Source organism: Chlamydotis macqueenii, chromosome 6 (assembly GCF_036417535.1).
Source record: "Chlamydotis macqueenii isolate bChlMac1 chromosome 6, bChlMac1.mat, whole genome shotgun sequence".
Classification (NCBI taxonomy): Eukaryota; Metazoa; Chordata; class Aves; order Otidiformes; family Otididae; genus Chlamydotis; species Chlamydotis macqueenii.
Window position 1 is genome coordinate 18,938,023 of NC_141561.1, and position 27,336 is coordinate 18,965,358.

A 27,336-nucleotide genomic window follows, 5' to 3' on the forward strand; every position below is an offset into this window, starting at 1 on the left:
AAGGTACAAAGAAGCAGGAATAAATATACTTTGTGTCATATACTACACCTACCTAATCTCTATTGGGATCTCACCTGTATAATATAGATCTCGGGATACGTTGACATTGGCATCACTAAATGCTGAATAAAGTTCTTGAACAATTTGAATAATAAATTTTGAAATAATTACAGAAGCAAACCCCATGCCTTGGAGAGTTCACTCTAGTGGGTATTTATAGTCAAAATTAACATTTTGTCTTTGTTCTGCAAGAATGAGTGAAATTAATTCACAGTAATTAATATATTTGGTGTTATCTTTCTGACACCTAATTTTAGCACTTATCTGAGGCTCTTTAGCTGCACAAATCATGCTGCATAGATTTTGAATTAGGGTCTCTGTCCCCCAGCAGCAATTCCCTCTCATGGAAAGAGTAGTGCAGGATTTAGTTCTGTCACAAACATTTGACCCTCAGATTTTAATAATATCTTCATCTAGGCTAAAACTTTTTGTAAGTCAACCTAGTTCTATTTCTAGAAAGAATTTACTATTTCTGTGATAGTTAATTACAGAAATTAACTATTTCTATAAGCAGAAGGCCAAAACCTTTCTAAGGGCTTTCACCACTTAGAAAAGAATGAACCAGATCACAGGTGGTGATAATTCTGCTCCAGTAGCTCTTGGGCTCCACATAGAATAAGGGTTATTTCTGATGATTCCTCTTCTTCATACAGGAAAATGTTGCAGAGTCAGAATTCTTTAAATTTGTTTGTTTGTTTTTTTTTTTTTTTTTATTTTGGCAGGATCTGAAGGAGGTCCTTACAACAGTTGAGAGAGAAGAGATGCAATGTGTGATGATGAGCCAATTTGTCTTTCAATGAGATTTGAAGTCTGACAATCTCATAAAGAATTAAGATCTTTTGCTTTCAGTCATTGCCATGACACAGATTTGTGTGACATTTTAATGTTGAAATTACTGGAGCTATAGTGGATCACTCTTCACCTATAATCTTATTACAGCCTCTGAGTACATCTGAAAGGTGATCTCTGAGATATGATACATTGCTGGGTGTGGAGGACAGAAAATTATTTCAGTTTCTTAGACTGTTGACTCAACAGAAAAGTTTAATGTTTGTAGAAGCTGGAGGCTGACCAGAACCATGTATTTAAAAATATATGATAGTTAAAAAATTGTTAATTGTTCTTGTTTTTGAGATGTTAGACCACAAAATATAACACAGTGAGAAACTGATAAAGGATCACATTGCAAGTAGATTGACATTCTTGAAAGTATTTTTTTTCTTCCTATGAGGTCTTCTTTTCTGTAACTTGATTAAATATAGGCATTAATGCTTTTTAGGCAGTTTTGTTATAGAAAATGAAAGAACAACTTGACAGCTAATCATATCTGAGGTACTTTCTAAGAGGCTTATATGTCTTATGATTTCCATTATGACATATAGACAAATAGCAGTACCAGTTTCCACCATGTTTATGTATTCCCTCTGTTTAACCAATTACTACCTGTTTTTGTTCCAAAGATTTCTAATTTCGATTACCCTTATGATGGTGTAAGGAGCTTCTCCTTGCTATTTTTGAAATTTTAATTTACCTTTCTTGTTTTGTGGTTCAAATATATTACTGGCAATAGTTCTATTGGTAGAAATATTTTCATCAGAAGAAGTAGTCATAGCAGGAGGAAAAGCAAGACTAATACATGTTGTGGTATCATCCAGTGACCAGTTTCTCACAAAAGAAGCCTTACCAAAGCAATAGTGATCCTGCCCTTTATTTAAAATAGTAGCATTGCTGGTTCTGAACCTTCAAGATAGGTGTGTGCTCTGCTGTACTTGCATGATCACTGTGGCCCAGAGAACTTATCACAAATGAAAAATCAACCATTTGCTTGGATGCTTGCAGGAGAAAGTTCCATAAATTTATGTATAAAAATTCTGACTTGCTCTCTCCTTTCATGGTGCTGGATAAAACCCAAAATAAAAAAATTGTCCCTCACCTAAAATTTTAACATATACATTTGGCTAAACACTTTCCAAAGCTTGTCCCACTTATTTACTACTTTGAATTCTTTTTAAAGGTAAAATAAACTAATAAAGCTATTCAGATGCACAGAAGATCCATGGAAAGAAGCAGGGGGTAGGGAGGATTGTGTATACATGCATAACTTAAAAAAGGATCTCAAACATTAAATATGTCATCTTTTTATGGTAAGCATCACACGCATGCTATTATCAGTGCTGGACTGATAACACTGGAATGAAGCAGGGAAAAGAAGATAAAGAAAGTTTAGGAAAAACAGAACAGGATAGTTTAAAAAAAGAAAAATAATATCTTTGAATCTTTGGGACTGGTGACATCTTTCATGAGACTACATACACTGTAAATAATTTTGTAATTTAACTTTGCCAGTTTATGCCACAGGAATATGATTTAAATTCTACTTATTCTATAGACTCAAGATTTTTATCCAGATTAAAATAAATCCCAAATCCTGTTTATCCAGTCCTTGCATAATTATGTGGAACTGTTTTTTATCAAAATACATTATGCAACAAAACATAATCAAAGAGATGTATAAATGAAGTGAAGGGGAACAAATGAACAAATAAACAATGTTCTCAACATATTTCACCAGCAGATCTTTAAAGCTACTTTTAAGTTTAGCCATTTCAAATAAGCATAAATTATTATCTTCTGGTTTTCAATATGAAGTGTAGGATTTTGTTAAGGAAATCAAGTTTATTTAGTCTTAGTGTAGTATGATTCCTGAGGTTAAAAGTCAGGGTTGTTTTTTTTTCTCTTTTCCTGAATTCTTAAGTATATTACTGATGATGATTAAAAGCATCTTTTGAAATATATTCTCTAATATTATATATAATATGTGAGCATGCATCTGTGTATACATTTAATTTTCATATATATAATGTAAATGATTAATGCATTTCATTTTTCAAATGAGAATGAATTTTTGAATTTTATTCAGTTTTCAGTCATGAAATGAAAAAGGAAGACATTGGATCAAATTCTGCCTTCAGATACTTGCAAAAAACTCCCAGTAAATATTGACAGCAGTAAAACACATTCATCTGAGGACAGTATTAGCCCTTTGGTGTGTAAATGCAAATATTTCATGCAAAATTAAGTTAATACCACATGCAAGTCTATCTCATATGCACATGGCTTATAGCCAAGAAAACTTCATTAGTGCTTGTGCTAACATGCATATATGGTTTGAACTAAGAGCATTCACACAAAGGAAAAATGCAGAATGATCAGCATGGCAACTTTGTCAGAGTGACATTCCTACAGAGCAACTATCTAATGCAAACCAATATGCACATGACCTTTTTTGGGCAGAGAAGCATGATTTGAGTTGTGGGGTAAAACAGTGATTAATAAATGTGGTTAGATTAGCATTTTGTAATATCTAATTTTTAGTTACCATTTTGCCCCACATCTGATTCTACTTAGATTATTTCCCTTTGCTATCTACCCCTTCATCATGCAAAAAGTTACAATTAAAATCAGAAAGCATTGAACAAGCTCTAAACCCGACAGATAACATGGATATTCTCCACACTTTATACTGGAATTAAATTTGATATAAATACCTCCTGCTCTTACCAGTGGGTGGTGTTATTCCATGTATTTAGGTATGAAGCAGACAGGAAAGAGAAATCTTTCATAAGTACAGTGTAAATTGCACAATTCTTATATTATCCTTGCACTAAGTGTAATATATTCAAACTTATTTTAAGAAAATTAAGCGATTGCCATAAAACTTGAGGGGTAGAAATAAAATATAACAAAACAAGATACTAAATTTGATTTTTCTCACATTTTATTTAAAATAAAGTTTCCATACTGCCTCACAATCATATTGCAGAATATGGGCTGCTTAATCCATTTAGGTATATTTCACATTAATGACAAATCCAGGACTAATTCCAGTACAGCAATTCCTGTATTATGCAAAGTTTAACTTGATAATATCCAATTTTAGTTGCTGTTTCATGTGAAACAAGTATTCTTAGTACATCCATTGATGGTAATGGATTGGTTAAGTTGTACATGATTTTGTAATATCTTCAGAAATAATTAAATGAGCTGCTTTAGGCTTAGGCTGCACCCACCTGCAGCTTAAGGGCCTGATCCTGCAAAGTGCTGAGTAACCCACAATCCCATTGCCATCAGAGGGAATTAGGGCTATTCAGTGCCATGCAGGATGAAGCTACTGATGCTGCCTTCCACTGCAGTAATCCCCGACAGAGATTTATACAAGTATCCTTGTCCTGTTCTAGCCATAATATCCCTCTGGAGGGGACAATCATGGAAATGCAATATATTTAATTTGCCATCTTACTTTTAAGATCTGCTTTACTTAATGGTAACTATAATGTCAAGCTGTCAGTGATTCAGCTTTAGAAAAGGTTTTAATCAAGACTATTGCTTCTCCTTACTGCATAAAAGTGTACCACTCTGACAGTCATTCACAAAAGCACATACAGATACCACACAGAAGTTGTTTGAATTTATGTAAAAATTTTGGAGCTTGATTTCTAGTTAAGTTCTTAAAAAAAATGTACTGATTTTCTTGTTCTTGCCAACTTTATTGAGCTCTGCAAAGTCTCTACTCTATAACTCAAAATAGCTCTGGAAAGCATCCTTCCAGAGACATAGATTCACAAATCCTTAAGATGTACAATGCTCTCTGTGTTCAAACCTATATCAACTTTTCAGAAAATATGCTGCTGTCTCCAGAAAATAAGCTAGAAATATAGATGCTTACTTTTGCTCATTAGGAGATTGTTATTCCTTTTTAGCTGACCACATAATATATTTTTATATAAGGCGTGTTCACAATTTTTTATCAAGAACAGAGAATATGAGTGTTGTATCTTGCCACTTCCTAGAAATGAGATTCTATGGATTTTTAAATGGTTAGCAGTACTGTGTTGACTTTCAGTGCAGAATTATGTGGTTGTGAATACAAGCAAACTACTGTTCAGACTATCACATGATTAGAGCATTTCACTCTGAAAAGAGCAGTTAATCCACCTGCATGCTCCTCTCTTCCACCCACTCCCAGTATACCTGTTCTAGATTACGCAACAGGATTTTGAAAAAAAATTGATCTCCACAGGTTTTCTAGAAGCATAACTCTGTGGATATCAACAAAGGTACTCTTGTTTCATATTGGAAGTGGAAAATCAGGCCAACGAACAACCAAAATTCTGGAATAGTTATGAAATAAGAAACCTATGGTTTTTTTTTTGTCTTAAGCTTCTAATAGTCAACTGCAGTTCTCAAACTTTCACATGCACAGTGAGAGTTCAGATCTCTGATATAGCTTGTAATAATCTAGGCAGTTAAATATTTGGATATCAAATTTGTAATGGCTTGGTTTTCAATAATTGCTATATATCCACTTTCTTAAGCTTGTACTTTTACCGCTCATAAATAATGAAGATTTACAATCTTTTTCTAAATTCTCATGCATTTATCTATTTCTCAGCATCTATGCCTGAAAAACTGAAGAACATACCATGTTCATGTCAATGCCATTGGTGTACGTCCACGCATGCTGGAAGTATTCCTCAAGTCGCTGCCGCAGAGGGTTGGGAATTTGATGAAAGCGTATAAACTCCTTTACTCGCAGCATCTGCATGTGGTACCGTGCAGTTCCCGAGTAGAGTCTTTGGATTATTGCAGATACGTTTCCAAAAATGCTAGCATACATTAATGCTGGATTAAATAGAAACAAAAGTTACTTAAGTCGTATCATTGGGTTTTGCAAATGATGCAACAGTTCTTACAATGTACTGGCACGTAAAACAACTTAGATGAGACTTGCAACATTTTCAGACATGTAGAATTGATTTACCTAAAGTTTTTTTATTTATTTGATTGTGCCAGTACAAACTCATTTAGCAGGCAAGGCTTAAATATTAAATTGTAATCAAGTTGGTAATATTTATCGTTGGAGGTTTGTAGTCCTGAACTTCATATTGTAAGTTAGTTTCATCTAATTGTATGGACTTTGGTAGAATTAAGAAGTAGGAGCTAAGGTTAAGTGAAAATTAAGAGCAAAAGCCAGAATTAAGAAGGTATGCACACATTTATAGGTTCAGGGTTTAAATCAATGTCGCTGTTCAGCCCCGACTGGGACCAGACTATGCAGTCTCTCTCACTTCCTCAATTCTCCAGTGGGACAGAAAGGAGAATTGGTAAACAAATAAAAAAAAAACCCCACAAAAACACATAGGTTGAGATTGAACAAAAAGTAAATTTAACAGCAATAACAGAAGAAAACAAAACAGGGATGGAATACAAATACAGTATAACAGCTTACAACAAATCACCACACCTAGTTTCTTCCAAGTAGCAGGAAACTCCCCCCCCCCCACCCTCCTCACTTATATACTGAGCATGATGTCAGATGGGATGGAATAGCCCTTTAGCTAATTTGGGTAAATTAACCCCTGCTGTTAGCTAATTAGTTAATTATCCCAGCTAGGTGCCCCAGCCATAAGGGCTACTAGCTCCAGTTCTCCACCCAGCTCAGGTGAATATTAACTCTATCCTAGCCAGAACCAGGACAATCAACAAATAAAATATAATTGTGATTATCCAAAAATGATGGGCTATAGTTTCCTAAATCCACTCAAAACTCAGCTTCCTACTCTATACAGAATTTGCTTACAGGCACTGATACACAACACAAAACTTGTTTGGTTAACAGATTTTGAGCAGCCAAGCAACTTGACTGCTTCCTGACATTGCACAAGTCACAACATATTTTTGCATGTAACATTGCTTTCCCTGGGAATTTGTCCTTCTGGCTGCATGCTTATAATCTCATTAGCTTAGACGACGAAGTCATTTGCTCGAACACAGAAAAAAAAGAAAAAAATTAATAAGATCAAACTACTTACAGCCAATCAACATAACACAGATGGAAAAGATTTTCTCTGAGTTGGTGTTGGGAGATACATTTCCAAATCCTACACTTGTCAGACTGCTGAAGGTAAAATAAAGTGCTGTAACGTATTTGTCCTTGATGGATGGTCCAGAGCTTGCATCACTCTTATTGTAATGCTTTCCTAATTGTTCTCCTAAAGAATCCAACCAGCCAATCTTGTGAGCCAAGTAAGGTCTTTCTACATTTCCAATGGCATACCAAATGCAAGCAAGCCAGTGTGCAATTAGTGCAAATATGCACATAAGGAGCATCAGAACTGCAGCACCATATTCTGAATATCTGTCCAGTTTCCGTGCTACCCTCACCAAACGCAGTAGTCTAGCTGTCTTCAGAAGACCTATCAATGTTGTTGTCTGTAAAAATAAGATAAAAATAGAAATTTATTTTCTCTGTTAGCAAATGTACTCTCATGAATAAATCAGTGCAAATTTCTTTATTTTGGGGAATCAACAAAACCAGTAGATTAACAATTTCAATGTCATCTTAATTTCATTTTCTTTAAATTATCAATTTCAATTTTATTATTAAAACAGTGAAGAAAACAATAAGAAATGCGCATTTTAAATTAAGATATATTGAAGTTGTCATTATCTGCTGAAAGAAGTTGTCATTATTTGCTGAATACTGTTTAGTTTTTAATATTATTCCTGATCTGGACTCTTCAATCCACCCTAGTGGACTTAAATTTATGATGTTTTGTCATGATAAAGTCTGTAATGTACTGGAACTACTCATAATTATATGGCTGGCCTTATAGGTATTTTTATGATGTTTGAAGAAAGCTGTGTGACTATATTTGATCCTAACTTAGAGACTCCTTGAAATGCTCTGGCACACATGGTCTAAAAAACAGAGGAATAGGGCAGAAATGTCCCAAAGAGTAAGTATCTTACTCTGCAAATATTCTTCCTGCTTGTAACACTTTATACAGGTAAAATAAGATGAACTGCTGTGAATAGAAAATCATGGAAAAGATAACTGTTGCCAGACTGCAGATTATTCTTCTTTTTGCATCTTTGGTCCTGAAGCTTGCAGGTGGAGTGGTAGAAGCCACTAATACAAGTACTATACAATTAAAAAAAAATTAAAATGCGTCAGTTATAAACTAGAAATATAGTGCAAGCCTTTTAGTGCACACCTGCATTATGATTCATTGCAGCCTTTTTGAGGCTCTGATCTTTTTAAAGGAATCTAAAGTTTATCAATGGAAATTTACAATTTTCAATCTGTAAATAGTTCTCATACTTGTTAATTCCTTGTAAATGAGATTGACAGCATTGTAAACAGTAAGTACTCAATTTCAAAAAGACCTCAGCTATCTTTTTCCCTCTATTAAGTCTGATATTAAAGTATTCAGTAAATATCAACACTGAATAAGTTTTCAGTAAGTTTTTTATTCCTTTTTTTTTTTTTAACATGCATGTATATTACATAACACTTAACTGGAAAAGTTTTATTTTCCAGCCTTACAAACCACTCTGATGGTAACATGTGTCACGTTAAAGCCTTCTTTCAACAAGCAGTAGACTAGTTTTTATGTTTTATTAAATCTTGACATTTACCATGTTCCTAAGTAAAATCCCAAAGCCCTTGGAACAAAAAGAGGCTTTCTTGGCTGCATTTTTCAGTGAACAGCTCAATATACTGTTCATATTTTCTGAGTAAGTGGGTAAAAGGATAATGTAGGGTAACACTGGGTAACACTCCTTTGTTAAACTTAACATCGCAGAGAATAATTTCAGGGTGAATTTCTCATTGCCACATAAAGAAGGCTGTTTCATTGCCTGTGACTTCAACAGTCTGAAAGATGATATCCTTAAAAAGCTATGCCTAGGCTGACCTTCAGCATGTGAATATTGCCATTAGGTACAATTTTTTTTTGTAAGGTAAATCAGGCTTAAATATTTATGATCCCTTAAGGAAAAGAGCAATCTTAAGCCAACATTTGTTCTTAGTGGAGTGTTGGAACCATTCTATTACAGATGTAGTCATATGCAAGAGGCAACATATTCTTACAGTGCCCCTTAAATAGATTGGAAGGTAGATTGTGAATTCAAAATATGTCAAGACCATTCCACTCCATTCTTAAGATAAGACTTGCTAATATCACACATCCTCAGTGTCATTTCCATCATACTGCATCAGTGTGAGCTCTGGAGTATGCTGGAGGTGTATAATACAAACAAACTCAGTCTTTTCAGGGTGAAATCAGCATGAGTGAGAGTAGGTATGCTTGAAACCATCAAGAAACTCATCCTGAGTTTGAATTTTCTTTAACATGGTGGAAAGGCTTTGACAGTAAAATACAGCTGATAGTAGAGGTGGACAGCACGATCAACAGGTTTTGGTGTGCCACTACATTCTGTCCACTCCTCAGTGTAGATGTAGCCTTCACACAGTAACTGTCCACCTCCCGTGTGTCACTTGGACAGGGACAAAACTTGTTGGTGTCAGAACTATGCCTCACGCAATGTAATTTCCTTGGTGTCCTGGAATACTTTGCCCAGCATGGCACCCAAGGAGACAGAGATCCTAGTCTGTCAGTTACCTGCCTTATCCCATCCAACACCAACAATTAATGTCTGCAAATAGCAATCTGATAGATGCTACTCTTTTCTCTGAATTGCTTGCTGCTCTGTTTTCATCATACCACATCAGGATTTAATTTTTTTTTTCTCCAGGAGCAACATTTATTGTGAACCAGAAGCACATAGGAATCTCATAGCTACTGAAATTGTGAATCTGGATTTGCAAAAGATGGATATAGGATAATTTTTCCCTACTATAGTATATTCAGTGCAAACAGCATTCTATTTACTCCAATAATGTGCCTGAACTGGAATTCGTTAGGACCATGGCACATATTTAAGTACTTTCAGAATCTAAAATCCCTACAAGGCATTGAAGAAGTCTTTTTTAATTGTTAAAACTTATTAAAAAGACAAAGACCTTAAAGTAATACCCATTTCAAATAGATTCTGCCAAGCTAGATGTTCTATTTCCTCAAGTTGAATTTTTCATTACAAATAAATGAAATTATAGAGAAACGTAAAAAAGATCAGCTTAGATTTCTCCACTGCACCATTTATTTATTCTAATCTGCCAATCTAACATTTTTTAAACCAGTATAGACAACACAATTTTCATATTTTTGCCTTGCTTGGTTATTGTGCTATTTGGCCTTTTGAAATGTCTTTTGATTTTTTTCTAGATATAGTACAGGAGGGAGACCTGGATTAGAAGTGTATTGCATTTTTTTTTCTGTTTTGACCTTGGTAATAGCACACAACATAAATTATATATCAAGCCTACAATGGTTCTCTCATGCCCACATTGTTCTCCCCATAAGCTAAGTAACCACATAGAAGACATCTTTAGTTGTTTTGGAATAATTATTCAGTTCTGCTAATAAGCTTGAGAAAGTTTACAGTTTGTCAATTATTTTCTGTCTGGGGGAAAAAAAAGGACTTTCTAAAGACAGGAGTTCATTGATACTACATTTTCTAAGTATAGGTCACTGAATTTATTTTGCAAAATCCTTACATATTATGAGGGGATATCCTTAACTCTGATTAGTCTTCTTTTTTTCTACCAGTGAGATTAGTTTATACTCCCAGTTTCTCAAGCCTTGATGCTGAAATGACCAAAAGAGGGGGCTATTTTGACGGACAGCAATTGATTACAGCAAGATTTGAAAGAGAAGGCCATCAGTCTATCTGATTGCAGAAAGTATCATTCAGAAGTTATTATTGTGTCAGACTGGAAGAGGGAGCTGGTACCACCTAATTAATTGTCTACATAAATTATATTCTGCCTCTGCAAAAAAACAGTTCTGACTCATGACTTTCTCACTGATGGCAAAATCCTTAGGTTTTCTCTAGATTTTTGTGAGTTTTTTTTCTTTCTTCATAACATCCATTATAATTAATTGATAATCTGTAATGTCATCTCTTATTTTTATCTTTTTTTAAACTACTGAAGTGGATGATTAACTCAAACTATCTCTTCCAATGTGCATTAATGTGCACTTGCTTACATAGCATTTCATCTGCTAGGGTCCTTTCCAGCTTCCTGGTATTGTAAGGTCTTCAGTTTCTCAATAATATCCTGTCACATACATCTTATGTTAAAACCATCATCAAACTTCTACCTTTTTTGCAGCCTGTAAATAAATCTATTAAATATGAGTACTGTAGTATCAAGTGTAGTTAACTCTTTTCTCTCTCTTGGAAAAATCTTTAATATACGCCGGAATTTGGCTTTTCAGTCTATGCTCCATTACCTTAAGAGCCTCTTCTGAGCACTGTGTCATTGTTGAAGATCTTTAGGCTGTATGCATCATGATACTGAAAATGTTAGTACAAAGAGCAATTAAACAAAAATATTTTAACTAACCAAAACTTCTTATTTATATCAGGGTATTGGTACTTCATCTGCCATTGATAAAGGACTGCCAAAATGGTCTATGAGTAACTGCCTGCTCAAGCAGTGCTGAGGTTCCTCTTTGCTTCATATTGAAAAACAATTAAGGGAAGAAAAAGTTGATAATAAATCTCTGATATTAGCCAACCACCTAAATAATTTACACAGACTCATCCCTAATGCTGAATCATCCTGGATTGTACTCAGCCCGCAGAGTTGCTAATGCAAAGGCAGACTGCCTGTTCAATCAGCTATGCAGACTTCAGTGTACAATACTTGAAATTCATTGGAATAGATTTTCCAAATAAATTGCTAAACTGAGCACAAGAAACTATATTACTCTCTTCCTGAGATGTTTTCCGAGCTTGATTTTCAAATGTATTTTGGTTTGGAAGGGGCTAAAGTACTGATTCTATCAGTGGAGATGTAGTCAGGACTATTAAGTTCAACCTCTAATTCCAGAAATATGGGATTCTTCTTTTCAGTTTGGTTTAACAGATACACCGTGTAATGGAGTGAAGACATCAAAACTAAGAGAAGAACAAGAGTACTTTGATTTATATGTCTTAATTTTAGCCAAACCCCATCTATTTTTTTGATTTATTGCTACAAATAGAAGATATATTCACTCTTACAATTTGTGAGTATGCTGGATATATATACTTCATGATGTATTTCTTTTTATTTTCTAAGGCAGCATTTTTCATGTTGATAGGCTTTTAAATTATGTTCTATAAAATAGCTCTGATCACTATTATTTGTACAAACAGCAAAAGCAAAAGCCTTCATAGTTTTCTGCATATTTCAGCTGAGTGTTCTCTCTGGCCTCAATTTAATAAAACTACAAATATGGAAATTTTCTTGCTGAAGCTGTTACCATCACTTGTCCATATCTTTTATTGCAGTAGGTTCTAGATGAAAGGGAAAAAACTCTGCTTATCTATATATCTATCTGATTTTTCCCTACAATGTACCTTTTTTGAAGTGAAAAGCTGATCAATACATTTAAAAGTGCATTATTTTAAATGATCTATAAATATCTAGTAATCTTAAGCAGCATTTCACTTGTACATGCACATAATCTGTGTGTGTGCTTTAAGGAGCTGTGCCACGGCAACTAATATTTGTTTAAAATGCAACCCAGACTCCTCAGCTGAGCCGAATGATTAAAAACAATCTACCAAAAGCATAGAAAGTAAAAAGTCCACCTACTCATTAATCTTCCCAACTAACAGGGATGTCACTTCACACTTAAAATACACACAAAAAAGAGAGAATGGTTTACTACCAGCCATAATAATTTTGTGTTGAGCTTGTGTAAACAGAAAAAAAAAATCAAAATCATATTAGTTCCCTATTTTACAAATTAGAAAGTTAACTGTCTCGCACTGTTGCTTTCCTATGGTTGACAAAGTATGGCTGAGGTGGAAGCATTCAGAGAGCGCTGCATGTGGTATTTGGATTATTATCTGCTGCCCTTTCTAGGCTCTGTTTGATATCAAGGTGTTTTGAAGCTGGGTGAGCACTCATGGAGCTCTCTTTGGAGCTTGTGTTGTTTAATAAAAAGCCTGTTCCATACAATTGTTCATAGGCGATATTATTTGAAGAATCTCTAGATAACAAAAAAGAGCTATTTCATAAAAAAGATAACCTTTATGACTGAAAAAGTTCTATTAAATGAAAAATGCTCCATTCTAACAGTTTTATGTTTGCTTCTTCTTGCTCAACTATCAAAAAGGGATCACTGGGGAAATATAATAGCAATGTAGGAAGGAAAACTGCAGTAAGTAGCAGCTTAGAAAAAGTGATTGACAGATTCAATACCATGAATGAAAGAGAGAAGTCAGGATGGCATGATGAACTGGTCACAATCTGTATAGTTTCATGGCTGCTTACATAAACAAACTAGTTTTTCCAGATAGTGAAACCATTCAATTACTTTGTTTTGAGAGTATAAAGAATTAATTTACTTTTATCTACAATACTGAAAAAAAAATTTGTTCCAGGTTCCACATTTTTGTGTTTGTGTACTCACCTGCCAGAATGCACTTATTTGCTAGTAATCTTTAACATTATCTTATGTTAAAGTTATCCCCTTAGCATCCCTTTAGCACCTGGCACTTTACTCTCATGGATGTCTGTAACAGATGAGGTGTGGAAGAATGATGTTCAGGGTCAAATCCAAAGAGCACTACTTCAATGAACTTTGGAATTGGTCCCTGTTGTAATTCTTGATGTTCCACACTTCCAATCACTGAACATAATTTTTGGCAGTGATGAGTGCTCAGTGATAAGAAAGGAAGGCAGACCACACCCTGAAGGGGGATGATGTGGTCCAAGTTGGAAGTAATACCATTGTCAAAATGTTTGTCTTTCATGTGTCTGTGCTATCAAAACTGTAGGAAAAAAATCTGCAGAAAGACTGACACCAACCACAGAGAATGAATGCAAAAGGTGAGCAAAGTTTCTTTTGAAGGTCTGAGCTTTTTAGTCACCTTCTGAATAGAAAAGGTGCTAAGAGAAGTATTAACATGTCCTTTCTGTTACTCTCTTCTTATTGCATTTCTTTTAAAAAAAATATTTTTACTGCATGCTATTACCTAAAAGTTTCTCCAGATTCCTCATTTACATGTACACTCATGTTCAAATCAGCAGGAACATCACTATTGATTAGGAATGGTACTATTAATTTCTATGACTGCTGAATCACATTACTAGATCACATTACTACAATGATTTTTCAGAAGGACAGGAGACAGGAAAACATTTTCATTATATAAAGTTTAAGAAAAAGATGACTGATATTCATCCTCCTTCTGAAATTTTTAAGATTAAATATGCTCACAAGAATCTCAAGGTACATGTAGGTATTTGCCAGTTGTTTTATACTGACCCTTAAAGGCATATATAATTAAGTTTACCTGTAATTTGTGAGGCTAGCTAGAGTATGCTCAGAATTCAGATCAGGCTTTTAAGGGTGGACATAAAAATATTTACCATCACAGCATATGACTTCAATAAAAAGAAATTAATTTTAAAATGAATGTTTTTGCATTCTCTGTATCGTGACACAGAGGCATACAGTCAGATCAGTAAATTTTCATGCTAAAGGCTGCTGATTAATTCGTAGTTTTCACCTTTCTCTTCTCAATTAATGAGATTCACATATGGTTGACAAAACTGTCTGTTTCCCTTATGTCAATATGTGCAAAATGGTAATTTTAAGAAATGTACTTGTGTCCTTTGAAAAGTGAATGGATCATATTTTGCTTGGTTTGTTGCTTTATTTTTTTAAACTGCTGCATTTTATGCATCACAAAACCCTTCAATTCTCTACTTGTCAGGTCACTTTTCATAAAAAAATATATTAGAACTTTAGCTCTTCTTAAAATAAATAAAATTCTTTGGCAGGAGGCAGAACTGGGTCAGGCATCCAGAACACAGCGCATGTTTCATACACCTTTGGGTAATTTTTGGATGCACATATTGAACAATTTTTAACCTATTGTACAGATAAGGTAAGGATATTAGTCATGTCTGGCAAGATTAATGCCATATCATCTTTTTTCTTTCTTTTGGTAGTCAATATTCTTCATAAAATAGGCAACAGCCAAATATTTTTGTTAACTAGTATGGTTTACACTACAACTAATCTGTTTTACACTGAGTAAACATCCAATCTAAAGATTTTGAACACAGAAAATTTGTATTAATGCTTTAATGCCAACACAACAGTTACATGCTTTATGAGCAGTTTTTACAAAGCAAGAACCAAATCAAAGGAGCAGTTTTAAAATAAAATAAATTAAATAAATTTGAACAAATTCTTCATACATGCTATATTTGTTTCACTATTTGTAAAGATAGCATCAAATATGGTATAATTGAAAAATACTAGTTGACTCTTTCAACTTCTCCTGTCAATGAAAGCTAATATTCTGCATTATTCTACTAAGAAAGATTTAATTTTAGTCTAACTTTAAAAGATGAGGTGGAACAACTAAACAACCTATTAATTGACAAGCAAAAAATATATTAGGATATACAGATTATTGTAGTAAAGTCAAAACCCAAGATTTAAGATTTCATATTCATTTAGGCTTACCTCTTCAGAGCCAGAGCCAAAAATCAGCAGGTCAAAAGGTATTGCAGCAACCATGTCAATTAGGAACCAGCCTTTGAAGTAGTGAATTGCTATTTTTGCTGGATCACTTACCACTTCTTCATTCTGGTTTACATATGTTGTTCTGAAGTTTATTAGAATGTCAATGATAAACATAATATCCACAATTAAGTCTACAACATTCAATGGGCTGCAAGAATATCCACACTCTCTCCTCTTCCGTTCCTCACTATCATTCAGAAGGAAGGCAGCAGAGTAAGGGGTGAATATGGCGGTGTATATTACCAGCAACAAAATCAGCCAGTCCCAGACAGCCTTGAAAGGACTATAGTGCAATATAGTAAACTTGTTGATGCGAGGTGTCTGGAGTTTATATTCTGGTAGGACATCAGCTCCTAAAGATAGAACCTAGAATAAGAAATACACCATGTCAATAATCAGGCAATATATCTATTCCTACTTTCAGTAAATTTAGCAAATACAGGACAAACTTAAAAAGTACTTTAGTGTAGTTTTGAGGATTAAGCTTCAATTACTCGGTGTTTTGGCAACTGAAATTTCTGTGAAATTCATTATTTTTGCCAGGTGCAATAGATTCATTGACAATTTTACACTGTAGATTGATTCTTGTTCCCTGTAGCAACCACTAAGTAGCATATCTGGTCCACAAAATCTGCATAATTAAACATGTCATCAAATTCATTTACTTATCACATGGTAACTTTGCCAGCCTGTTCCTGACCAGTGAATGGCTTTTCTTGCAGTGATGTAATGTTCTTCTCCCAAAGCATACTATCATTGGCTTAAATTCACCTCAAAGGAGTCTACACTCACTAGAAAATGTTTAGGCAACCAGAAATAAAAAAAGATAGAGAAAGATGTGAGTGTCCTTGACAGCTATCTCCACTTTGAGTTTGGTGGTGTGGAAAACTTTCATGGACAGAAATACTTAACTGAGGCTATAGTTCTAGTACAGCTAAAGAAGGGTACCACAGAAGTATTGCCTTTTGCTTCACTTCTACTTTTGTCATTGCCTAAAGCTTGTTATCATTCCTTTACAAGTCTGGATTTTTTATCTGTTGATGTTATATAAATTGGATTTCAATTTTATTTGGAGGGGATTATGTTTGTATGCACTGCTTGATTTGCTGGCTCTAGAAGCTGAAATGTTTGCTTTGTTGCAAAGAACAAGCATAGCGTGGGCACCAGATAAAATGAATTTCCTTTGGGTGCTCCTCCGGTCTGACTGAACACTGACATGAAGGAACAAAACCTTTAAGGATAAGAAGGTAAATTACATTTTTGTCTCTATTCAATGCTTGGCGTAGTTATAGAGACTGTCAGAAATGATGCTAATTATTGCCTTCTGTGCTGTAAGTGCTCTCTAAATCCTATGGGACTCAGATCACCACTTCGTTTTACACAGACCAGTGAACAAACATCAGATGGTGGCAACCTTCAGTTTCCACCCATTTGGGCAAGTGACATATTCAAGAAATCTTATACTCATTTTCCACCAGTTACTTCCACTTATTCCATATCCGCCTGCTAATTAAAAACAATGCTGTTTAGAAAATCAGACCTTTCAAAAGTAATTAAAAGGAATAATTATACTGAAATGAAATAATGACTGGAAGGAGAAATACCTTGTCAGCAACATTGTCCACTTTTGTTTGCTTTTTGTTTAGCAGTAAGTAGTTTGGGATTTGAGATTTCAGCTTGTTCAAGATTGAGGAACTTCATTCTCCTCAAACATAATTTTATAAGATTATAAGGGTCAGCACACTCCTTTCTGTTTAACAGCAAGTGTTGTATAAACCTGAGATCCTATCCTCAGTAATCTAAGTGACACTTCTTATTCAGTGAAGTTCTACTCTGAAAATGTTGTGAGAACACCAGGGCTAATAACCACTCTTCTCCTTTGAACTATAAAGAAAGAAACGATTAAGCCATCCAAAAGATTATATGGTATCTTCAAGCAGCCATTAAGCACCATGCTGAGGTGATGGTAGAGGCTCTTCATCTATTTTTTACATTGTAACTAGGACTTGCACTTAACTAATGGTGCTAGCTATTTTTTAATGCATTAAACACACTCGCTGACAGCAAGCTGAAACACAGGCATTGCTTAGTCTCTTAAGCAGTCTTAACACTTTCAGACCCCCACCTAGTGAGTTGACAAGAATGTTTTCCTAGTATTTGAGAGCAGTGTGACTATATGTGGCAAGGGAGATGCTACTTAAGAAATTTATATCAGCGTTCTGCTGGATTTTCAGACAATGAAGGAAATGGATTAAACAACGATAACAGTAAAGCTTATTTCACATGTTTCTTGCAGTTGGTTGAAAATTCCAGACAGTGTGCTTCACTTCAGAGCAACACATAATGTAAATTGGACTTATTGCCCTGAAATCTGGCTCCTATTCTCATTTTAGTTACATTTATTCCTAGGTTGGTTTAGACTGAGTTTGGTGAAACTGAAGACTACAAAAACCAAAATGTCAATAGAACAAAATGAGGAAAGAGCAATATAAAAGTAATCATAGCAGAAATGGATCCAACTTTTTAATGCTAGTTATTTAAATATATGCAACAGGAGAGGCTGAGTGATGGTTGCGAGTTGTGAGTTTCTTAAATACACACAATGTGATAGATTTCTACATTACTTACGCCCATGCAATGGGAAGTGAAAACAAACATTCATACGTAACTATATAGTTCATACGTAACTATTATCTTGATTTTGGATCAAGAGAAAGAAGATGGGAGTTTGTTTCTCAAATAAAAAAATCACAGTTGCACGTACATAAAAAAGAGAAAACATATTATTGGCTTTATTTTGGCAGTTTCAATAGAGATTGATTGAATATGAGGTGAATTTATCCTTTTGCTGTTGTGTGACAACCTTGCAAGGCTTGGGTACAGGTGTTGGCCAATCTTGGACATCTTATCTAGATGGAAGACTTCAATGTACTTTGCAATCCACTCAAAAGACCTTTTCTATTTCCACTTGCTTAAAATAGATGCTGAGAAATTCACTGTTAGTGAAAAGAGATTTTATTAACTTATCTCTTCTCGACAGTGAAACATTCCTTATAGTTTGGATTGTAAAATAAGTGCTTAGGGAATGAAATGTTTTTAAGAGTAAGTAGCAACACTAGGACAAGACTAAAGTATTGCAGTGTCAAAAAGTCTCTGAACCTTGGCACATGACATGATGAGAAAGTCAAGCTTCCTCACACCTTACTGAAGAGAAGACTATAATGCTAAGTAGCAAAAGTCATACCAGCTGCAATGGGTTTTTTTCTTAAAAAAATTCAGGGATATTCAACCTTGATGAAATACCATCTCAAACTGGTTTTGCTGGTGAAAGCAGGAATGTATTTATAACTGGTGTGTTTAACAAGCAGTATTAGGTGGTAAGATTTATTCTATTTATAATGAGAAAATGTCAAAGTTAAATAAACTGTATTGTATTTTGCCTTTGAGTAAGGACCTCTGATCTAAAATTCAACTTCTCCTGGGTGTTCCTGTTTATCGCATTCACTGTTAAATCAGCACTGCTGCAAGTTAGAAGACTCTTCATTCCAACATATTTTTTGACTCTGAGAATCTTGCTTCAGGTGTTTCACACAGATAGGGTTGGTGACCATCTTTTGCTCTTTTTACGTTTATGTGTTCAGTTTCTAAGATCACAAGTTCGAGGCAGCACTTATTATAGAAGGGCTGCAGTCAGACACCCAGAAAAATATGGAGTGAGATCAAAGTAACTGTCATAAATTCACACAGTTTTAGATTGATTCATCTTTGCGAAGTGTTCAGTAGCTTTTAGTTTCTCAAAGATAACCGTAGTTCACTGCAATTGAAAGAAAATATATTTAAGAAGAATGAAAATTTATTAATGACTGCAGAAGGAGAAAGGAAGTGTGTGTACTAGAAGTACTATTAGGTGATAATTAAAAAATAAGATTCAGTAAGCCTTTATAATTTTAAACTGGGTTGCACTTTTTGTGGTGCTACCTTTTTTTTTGACAGTTCTAACACCTTTCCCCTCAAGAAAACCTGCCTGGTACTGGGTAACATTTCTGCCCTGTATTGTGTTCAAAAGACCTCGTTCTGCATAGTGTTTCTTAGTGAAGTGCTGAGCCAAGCTGGGCTGATGTGCTTTGCAGCACATTGGCCCTATGGTTCACTGGAAAAGTGGTTTGTGAGGGGACTCTTGTTATAGGCTCTGCAGCACCAGATGCAGTAACACTGTTTAACACTTCTTAGAGAAACACAAAGATTCATCCCTGTACAATTTCTTTCATAAAATAGAATATGTAGGCAAAATGCTAGGCAATATGTTGGACGATCTGAGAATTATACTCCGGTCTCTGACACTGAGTTTCTCAGTGATCTTAAGCAAACTGACATTTAACCTTTCTAGCTTCTGTCAAGTAGACAGAATAATATTTACCTACTGAATTGAAAGCCTCTTGCAAAAGATAATGAGTGGAAAGCATTCATAGAAGCTGTTATACAACAGCAATGAGTTATAATTATTCTTACTCCTCTAAATTTAGTTGATTCTTTTTAAGATTAATTCACACAAATAATTGTCATCTTTTCCTTTTAATTTTGAATTTATAACTTAATGGTGACACTTTCCAGTTTATTTTTATTTCCTGCATGAAAACACGTTGTTTTTGTTATCTATTACGCAAATGGTACAATTTCAAGAGACTCTGAGAGACCCATATTGCTATGTATCACATGTATATTCATAAGCTTTGTTGTGAGGCATTTTCAGTCTAAATTTATTAAAGAATGCAAATGCATGCACTAAAAACCAAAGAACGAGGAAAAAAGTAAAGAAGCATAAGAGTGTATTAATAAATCATAAAAGAAATAATAAATGATAAGCCATCTGTTATGAATAGTACTATGAATTGTTAAAGAAATACTTCTGTCCAACCACTGCTTGGATTTACAGTATGGTTTGCTAGCTATTCTAGCAGTGCATGAGAGAAAGTGAGGGGTAGGGTTACTACATTCTGGGCCATGGCTCTTCAGGCAACTAAAGACATGAACATGGAGAACAACCAGAAAGCATGCCAGATGCCTTCAAGAAGCACTGCGCTCATTCTGTGAGCATATTGTGATCGCATGGACAAGATGCTATAAGCAACTTACTCAGAAAGCACTGGATCTTTTGCACTTTTGCTAAGAATTCACAATATTTTTGTGCTGTATATTTCCAAGCACACAGCAGATACACGATTAATGTATACTCACACAAACACATGTAGCATATTCACAATCTAGGTAAGACCTTTCATCGTGAACAGAACTACCGCACATCTGGGAAATTTTAACAAAGAGTATCATTTACAGGTGGCAAAATAGATATATAGGGTGGGAGGAAACCCAACAGTTGTAAAGTAGATGGATACAGACTATATGTACACAAAAGGCAGATGTGGAAGTTTGGTTTGACGGGTGCAAAGCTTAATAAATTAGCTCTTCAGAAAAATACTCTCTTATGTCTCATGACAAAGTGTGTCTCATGCGAACTGTATATTTAAATGATGTAGTTATATTAAGTATTAAATACTGTTTTGTCACTGCTGCTTTTGCCACAGATGAATTAAAGTAAATCTTGTACTAACAAGGTAAGCTCTTGCATAGCATCTTTCATGTTAAGAGAATTTCGTAAATATTTAATAAAGCTGAAACAATAAACATAGTCCCAAATTACCTAAGGACTTTAAAATAAGCATTTATCTCACCCGTAAAACATCTTGTGTAAAATTATGGAAGATGCTACCAGTCCCTTCATTGAAATACAATGTTAAAATGATTTATTTCTAGGAAATGCAATACGACATGAAAAAATACTATTTTGCCAATATCTTGCTGGGCTCAGTCCAACAAGACTGCTGCGCACAGCCCTGACAGATGAACGCATGATCACTCCTGCATCTTTAAGTCAGGGAAGCTGTAGCCAACCTAGGAACATGCCAGCTCCTTGTATTCTGAGAGACTTTGATATCTTTATTACAAGTAGAGATTAAAGAAACTTTAAAATTTCTCATTGTATAAAGTGTATTCAGCTGCCAAGATACAAAATTTACATGAAAATGTAAACAGTATGATAATGGAACCAGGTTAATTCTGTTATAGACATTATCGTAGCTGGTCAAAAGTAAGGGAAGGAATTCGGAAGAACTTTTGACTTTTCAGATCTTCTACTCCAAATATATTTCAAAGTTGCATCAGAAAGCCAAAATCATTCATACTCATTATCTGAGTGTAACAGTGGAAGGTGACTGCATTAATGAAATGTAAAAGACTGTGGTGGATTGACCCTGGCTGAACGCCAGGTGCCCACCGAAGCCACTCTGTCACTCCCTTCAGCTGGGGAGAAAAAATGTAATGAAAGACTCGTGGGTCAAGATACAGAGACATGAAGAGATCATTCACTAATTACCAACATGGGCAAAACAGACTCAGCTTGGGGAAACTAATATAATCTGTTACCAATCAAATTAGAGTAGGATAATGAGAAATAAAAATGAATCTTAAAACACCTTCCCCCTACTCCTCCCTTCTTCCCAGGCTTAACTTTATTCCCAAATTCTCTACCTCTTTCCCTCCAGCAACACAGGGGGATGGGAATGGGTACTGTGGTCAGTTCATCACACACTGTTTCGGATGCTCCTTCCTCCTCAGAAGGAGGACCTCTCGCACTCTTCCCCTGCTCCAGCCTGGGGTCCCTCCCATGAGAGACAGTCCTCCACAAACTGCTCCAGTGTGAGTCCGTCCCACGGGCTGCAGTTCTTCACGAACTGCTCCAGCATGGGTCCTTTCCACGGGATGCAGTCCTTCAGGAATAGACTGCTCCAATGTGTGTCCCTCACAGGGTCGTAAGTCCTGCCAACAAACCTGCTCCAGTGTGGACTCCTCTCTCCACGGGTCCACAGGCCCTGCCAGGAGCCTGCTCCTGCATGGGCTTCCCCTGGGGTCACAGCCTTCTTCAGGCATCCACCTGGTATTGTGTGGGGTCCTCCATAGGCTGCAGGTGGATCTCTTCTCCTCCATGGGCCTCCACGAGCAGCAGGGGCACAGACGGCTTCACCATGGGCTGCACCACAGGCTGCAGGGGAATCTCTGCTCTGGCACCTGGAACATCTCCTCCCCCTCCTTCTTCACTGACCTGGGTGTCTGCAGAATTGTTTCTCTCACACATTCTCACTCCTCTCTCTGGCTGCAGGTTGTGGTGTAGGTTTTTTCCCCCCACTTCTTAAATATGTCATCACAGAGGTGCTACCAGTGTCACGGATGGGCTCAGCTTTGGACAGCAGCGGGTCTGTCTTGGAGCAGGTTGGCATTTTCTCTGTTGGACAGAGGGGAAGCTTCTAGCAGCTTCTCACAGAAGCCACCCCTGCGGCTTGGTTTGGTAGCCTCCCGCTACCAAACCCTTGCCACGCAAACCTAATTCTATTTTCTCGAAGAACATAGGCAAAATGTGACATGAGAACATTCATACCCTTCTTATTTTTATAGGGTGTTTCCATAGATTATTAGGCTAGGTTAATCTCAATGACCTCTAAGTATTTTTTTTTTTAAATGAAAAGCTATTTGGATTTAAAAAACAATTTCAGCAGTATTTTTAACTCTGTACAAGTTTATTGTCGGTGACAAGGAAATCAAGGAAGGTAGCATCTCCTAAGTTAGAGTAAAGCTAAGTTATTATTCCTGTTTGCCCTGTGATGCAGCTTATGGTGCAGAATGAACACTGCCAAACTTATCCAAACTCCCTTAAATCTTGAAAACAAAATAAATGAGAAACGTGAAGCAGACACAGAAGCTAAATCCATATTCGTATAATAATGACCATAGATTCGGACCATAAGTCTGAATGATAGCACAGTTCAAAAAGTGAAGCAGCTTTATTTCAGCTTTAAAAGAGGATATGATTTTGCATTGGAGATTTTATTAGATTTGTGGAACTCTCTTCTCTTGATGTAACCTCTCCTGGCTCTTTTCTCCTGTGTATTAGTTCTACTGAAGCTACCAAGCTATAACTAGCAAGGACATCTCTTCCCTTTTCTTCTCTATTCATACCATTACCTTGAGACCTCTACAGACTGGGCCTCCTAAAGAGATCTCTGAACCTAAAAAGACCTAAAAATAAATATTACACAAGTATTACTGAGAAAATGGAGATTAAATCAACATTTGCTCTCTGATGGTAGGCGTTACCTAATTCCTCAGAAGACTATAAAGGTGTTTTTTATTTAGTCATCCTGATGCTCATCTTCCTTGATGGTGACATGAACAAATATTAAGATTATACCAGTACAGAAAGAAAGCTGAAGTGCTTTTGATTTAGTGCGCCCTCCAAACACAGCATTATATACTGCTTTCACACATGAGCATTAAAAGGCATTTTTACATGTAAAAGACATTTCTACATGTTTTTCAAAGGACAGGTATTAAAACCCATCTTCTTAACCAAGAAATACTAATGGTGGGGGATGTTAATACTTGTTTTCTTGTTTTACTCTTTTGTCTGTATTAAATGCTTTGAAATTATATAGTATGATAATTTGTATCTAAAGCTGATGCTTACCTTTCTCTATCAGATAGTTTGAAGTATACTCATGAGGTCTTATCGTGTTTTAATGGCCTCCATAGTTTTAAAGTTAAGCTTTTGTTAAAGCAAATTTGCTGCTGTGTGAAAATATGACTTGCCCTTGCCTGTCCTATATGTTTCCCATTTGGGACTTCAGATACAAGAGGATATAAACCTTTCTTATTTAAACAATGAGCTCAATATTTCTTTGTTTGTAAGGTCAGAAATAGAACAATAGAATTTTTTTTTTTTTGGACTATGCCCACATATTCACTAAGTGTAATTTTAGGTAGGCACTGAAACAGCACTTTTGTTATTAATGGCTGAACCTGAAAAACTCAAGGCTTATGTGAGCATACTTGAAAAATTTTGTTCCAGCAGTCAATCTACCACTGAATGAAGCTTTTCTGAGTCAGTCGAAGACAGACTTTGTGGCATTCTCAGCCTAACTGAGATGCAGAAGCACTGCGAAGGTTTTTGGATATTCAGTAAATTAATATTCTGGGGGTGCTGCAATTTGGTAGGCAATGAGATAGTGCGAAAGAAGAAAAAAATTAGTAAGTTTTAAGTTGTATGTGGAATCTATTTGATCTAGTGTTAAGTAATCTTTACAATAAATGTCCAAAACTTCTGTGAAGTTGAATGTTAATGCTGTTTGGTGGTGTTAAATTTTAAGAAAAATTCTAACTGAGACCTAGACATAACCTCTTAATATATTGCCATAAAAATTGCTAATTTGATATTAGAAAATCCACAAGGAATAGAGATTGACATTGATTTAAAAAGGTCTTGTGCAGCTATGAGTGTAACACTGCTGCTGTGACTTGGTTGAATTTTTATGCTAGTTGAATTGCTCTGTCTCTGCTTTAGGTAGTTTAGTTACAATTCCATCTTTTGGTTTTTGATATTCACTGGTACAGCTGAATATTTAGCTACCTGCATGCATGCTTTCTGGTGCTCTGATTCCTCTTTAATCTCCTGCACTGTAATGTGTACAATTTGTGTAGCTGAAGCTGCAAGCCCTTTAGATGGACAGACTGTCATCTTAAGCCTACCTCAAAACACCTGTTTCAAATTGCTTTTTTCCTCCAAGAGAGGAGAGAAATGCTGTTTTCCAGCCTTCGCTGGGAAGGCTTGTGGGAAACAACACTGAGCAAGTAATATGGCGCCAACAGGGTTAACATAGCTTTTTGCTGTTCATGTTGGCTGAAGTTTTAACTTTTAAGTCTTCCATAGTTTCAAATGTTAATGACATTGTGATAGCAAGCTGCATTTGAGCTGGAAATGGAAGGTCTTTTAGGAGACACTTTTGAAAAATTATACAAATATGTGAATTAAAGTGTATAATTGTAAAAGGGGGTAGATATATAAGGATCAGCTTGAAGAGCAGGAAAGCTTTTACTTGATGTTTCTCCTTTTGTGTATCATAAATTTGTATTTTAGTATTTTTAGAATTAAAAATTATCTCTGTATATCTTTCTGCTGTGGTCTCCATATTTTCTATTTAGAGCTGTCATTAAAATACATTTCATTATACTCATGAACATGGTATTTAGATAAGCAATAATAATATTTTACATCATGTAATCGAAAATGTATGATGAAACAGAGAACAAACTGAAGATCTGATCCCATGGCTGAAACCCACACCCACACAGTATATATATCCATCAGCGACATAACTTATTTGCATATAGTGATTGGCTTGATGCCTTGAAATTATAGCAGCTGTACTGAACAATTACTGGACACTCACTAGTGCTTGCATGATATAAATGTAATGACATCTGTGAATACAGAAATCTCCAGAAATGTAATATTACATCAGAGAACTCACACAGCAATAGAAAGCAAAAAGGCAGGCCTTATTATCAAGTAACTTGACCTTCCATATGAAGAGAATTACAAAACTGTTCCTGGTCTTAAAGATTTACAAAGATTCCTCAAGAAATGTTGTCCAATTAGTCTCCATTTGATAGGGTAGCACACTTTCTTGGTGATGATGAAAACTTTCAAATCTGACTTGGATTTGAGAGCACTGGGACTTCCTGGGAGTGCTGAGTGCTTTAAAGGATCAAGGCCATGAAGTGTCACATTTTCATAAGACAATGAGGTATATCTATTCAGCTAAAGATATTTAAATACACAGTAACTCAAAATTTTCAAATTCTCAAGGAAAGTTATGTATGCCATGAGATTAGAGCAGTAGAATATCTGCCTTCTCACATTTATTCAGTAAAATTGTGCGGGTTTCATGGAAATAGTATTTCTGTGGATGTTACTGTCAAACAAAATTGGTTCGCCAAATTTCAATACATGTAATAATTTACAAAACTCACTATTTCTAACCTATCATTTATTTTCTCATGAAGACAGATATTGAGAGAAAGTATTTTCATAGTTCATTTTCTATCCATTATTTTCCATAAAAAAAATTAAGAAATGGCTTATAGATCTTAAACCTCAGGAGCCTCTTCCTGCCAGTCAGTATGTAATTACTTTCATATTAGTGGGTAATGTATCATCACAGCAACACTTAGAAGCATATAGATTTATTGAGTGTGCTTTACTAAACGTTAAATCTTAAATTAGTAATATACAGATTATCAAAGATGGAGATATTAACAACTGACTATTTTTAGAAAATGTCAATGCCAGAATATGTATTAAAAGTTGTGTAGCCCTCTGCTTTAAAATTCATTATGAGCTGTCATTTCAGAAGACAGAAGATGCTATCCTTCAAAATGTTAAAGAATTTGTGAGTTATTCATTACTCTTCTGGCAACACTAAGCTGTTAACAAACATTTCTATGTCTGACAACAAAATGTCAAGGGTCACATTTGCAAAAAGGGCTTAAATTATTGCTATATTTTCCAGTCACCTAAAAGATATTTTCTGTCATTTGTTCATGGCATGACAAGACGACAAAGTAGATTTTGTGCTTGTTGATGTTATCTCATCTTCCTCACAATATTTATAAAAAATGAATCTTCCATTATTATCCATTTAGACCAGTTTGCTAGCTGCCAAACAATTTGATATAGCTAAAGAAGAGTATAAAAGTTGTAAGAATATGTGAAGTGCATGGAGTGAAAATGAAGCAGCTACAGACATAGTTTGGTTCTATGATTACAGTACTTACTGACTGTCAGGAATAAAGGAGAAATGGAGAAAAGATCCTTATGCACACA

The 27,336-nt window shown here is 35.3% G+C and overlaps 1 protein-coding gene across 3 annotated transcripts in view; it reads right to left on the reverse strand.

Moving 5' to 3' along the window:
* The window catches only part of KCNH7 (potassium voltage-gated channel subfamily H member 7), a 236,445-nt gene that overhangs the window by 37,259 nt on the left and 171,850 nt on the right, over positions 1-27,336 (reverse strand). For all 3 annotated transcript variants that reach the window (XM_086751371.1, XM_086751370.1, XM_086751372.1), the window contains 3 exons: positions 15,507-15,932; positions 6,933-7,332; positions 5,543-5,742 (listed from right to left, as the gene is read on the reverse strand). In XM_086751371.1, coding sequence (XP_086607497.1) covers positions 5,543-5,742; positions 6,933-7,332; positions 15,507-15,932 — 1,026 coding nt within the window. The remainder of the gene's footprint in view (positions 1-5,542; positions 5,743-6,932; positions 7,333-15,506; positions 15,933-27,336) is intronic.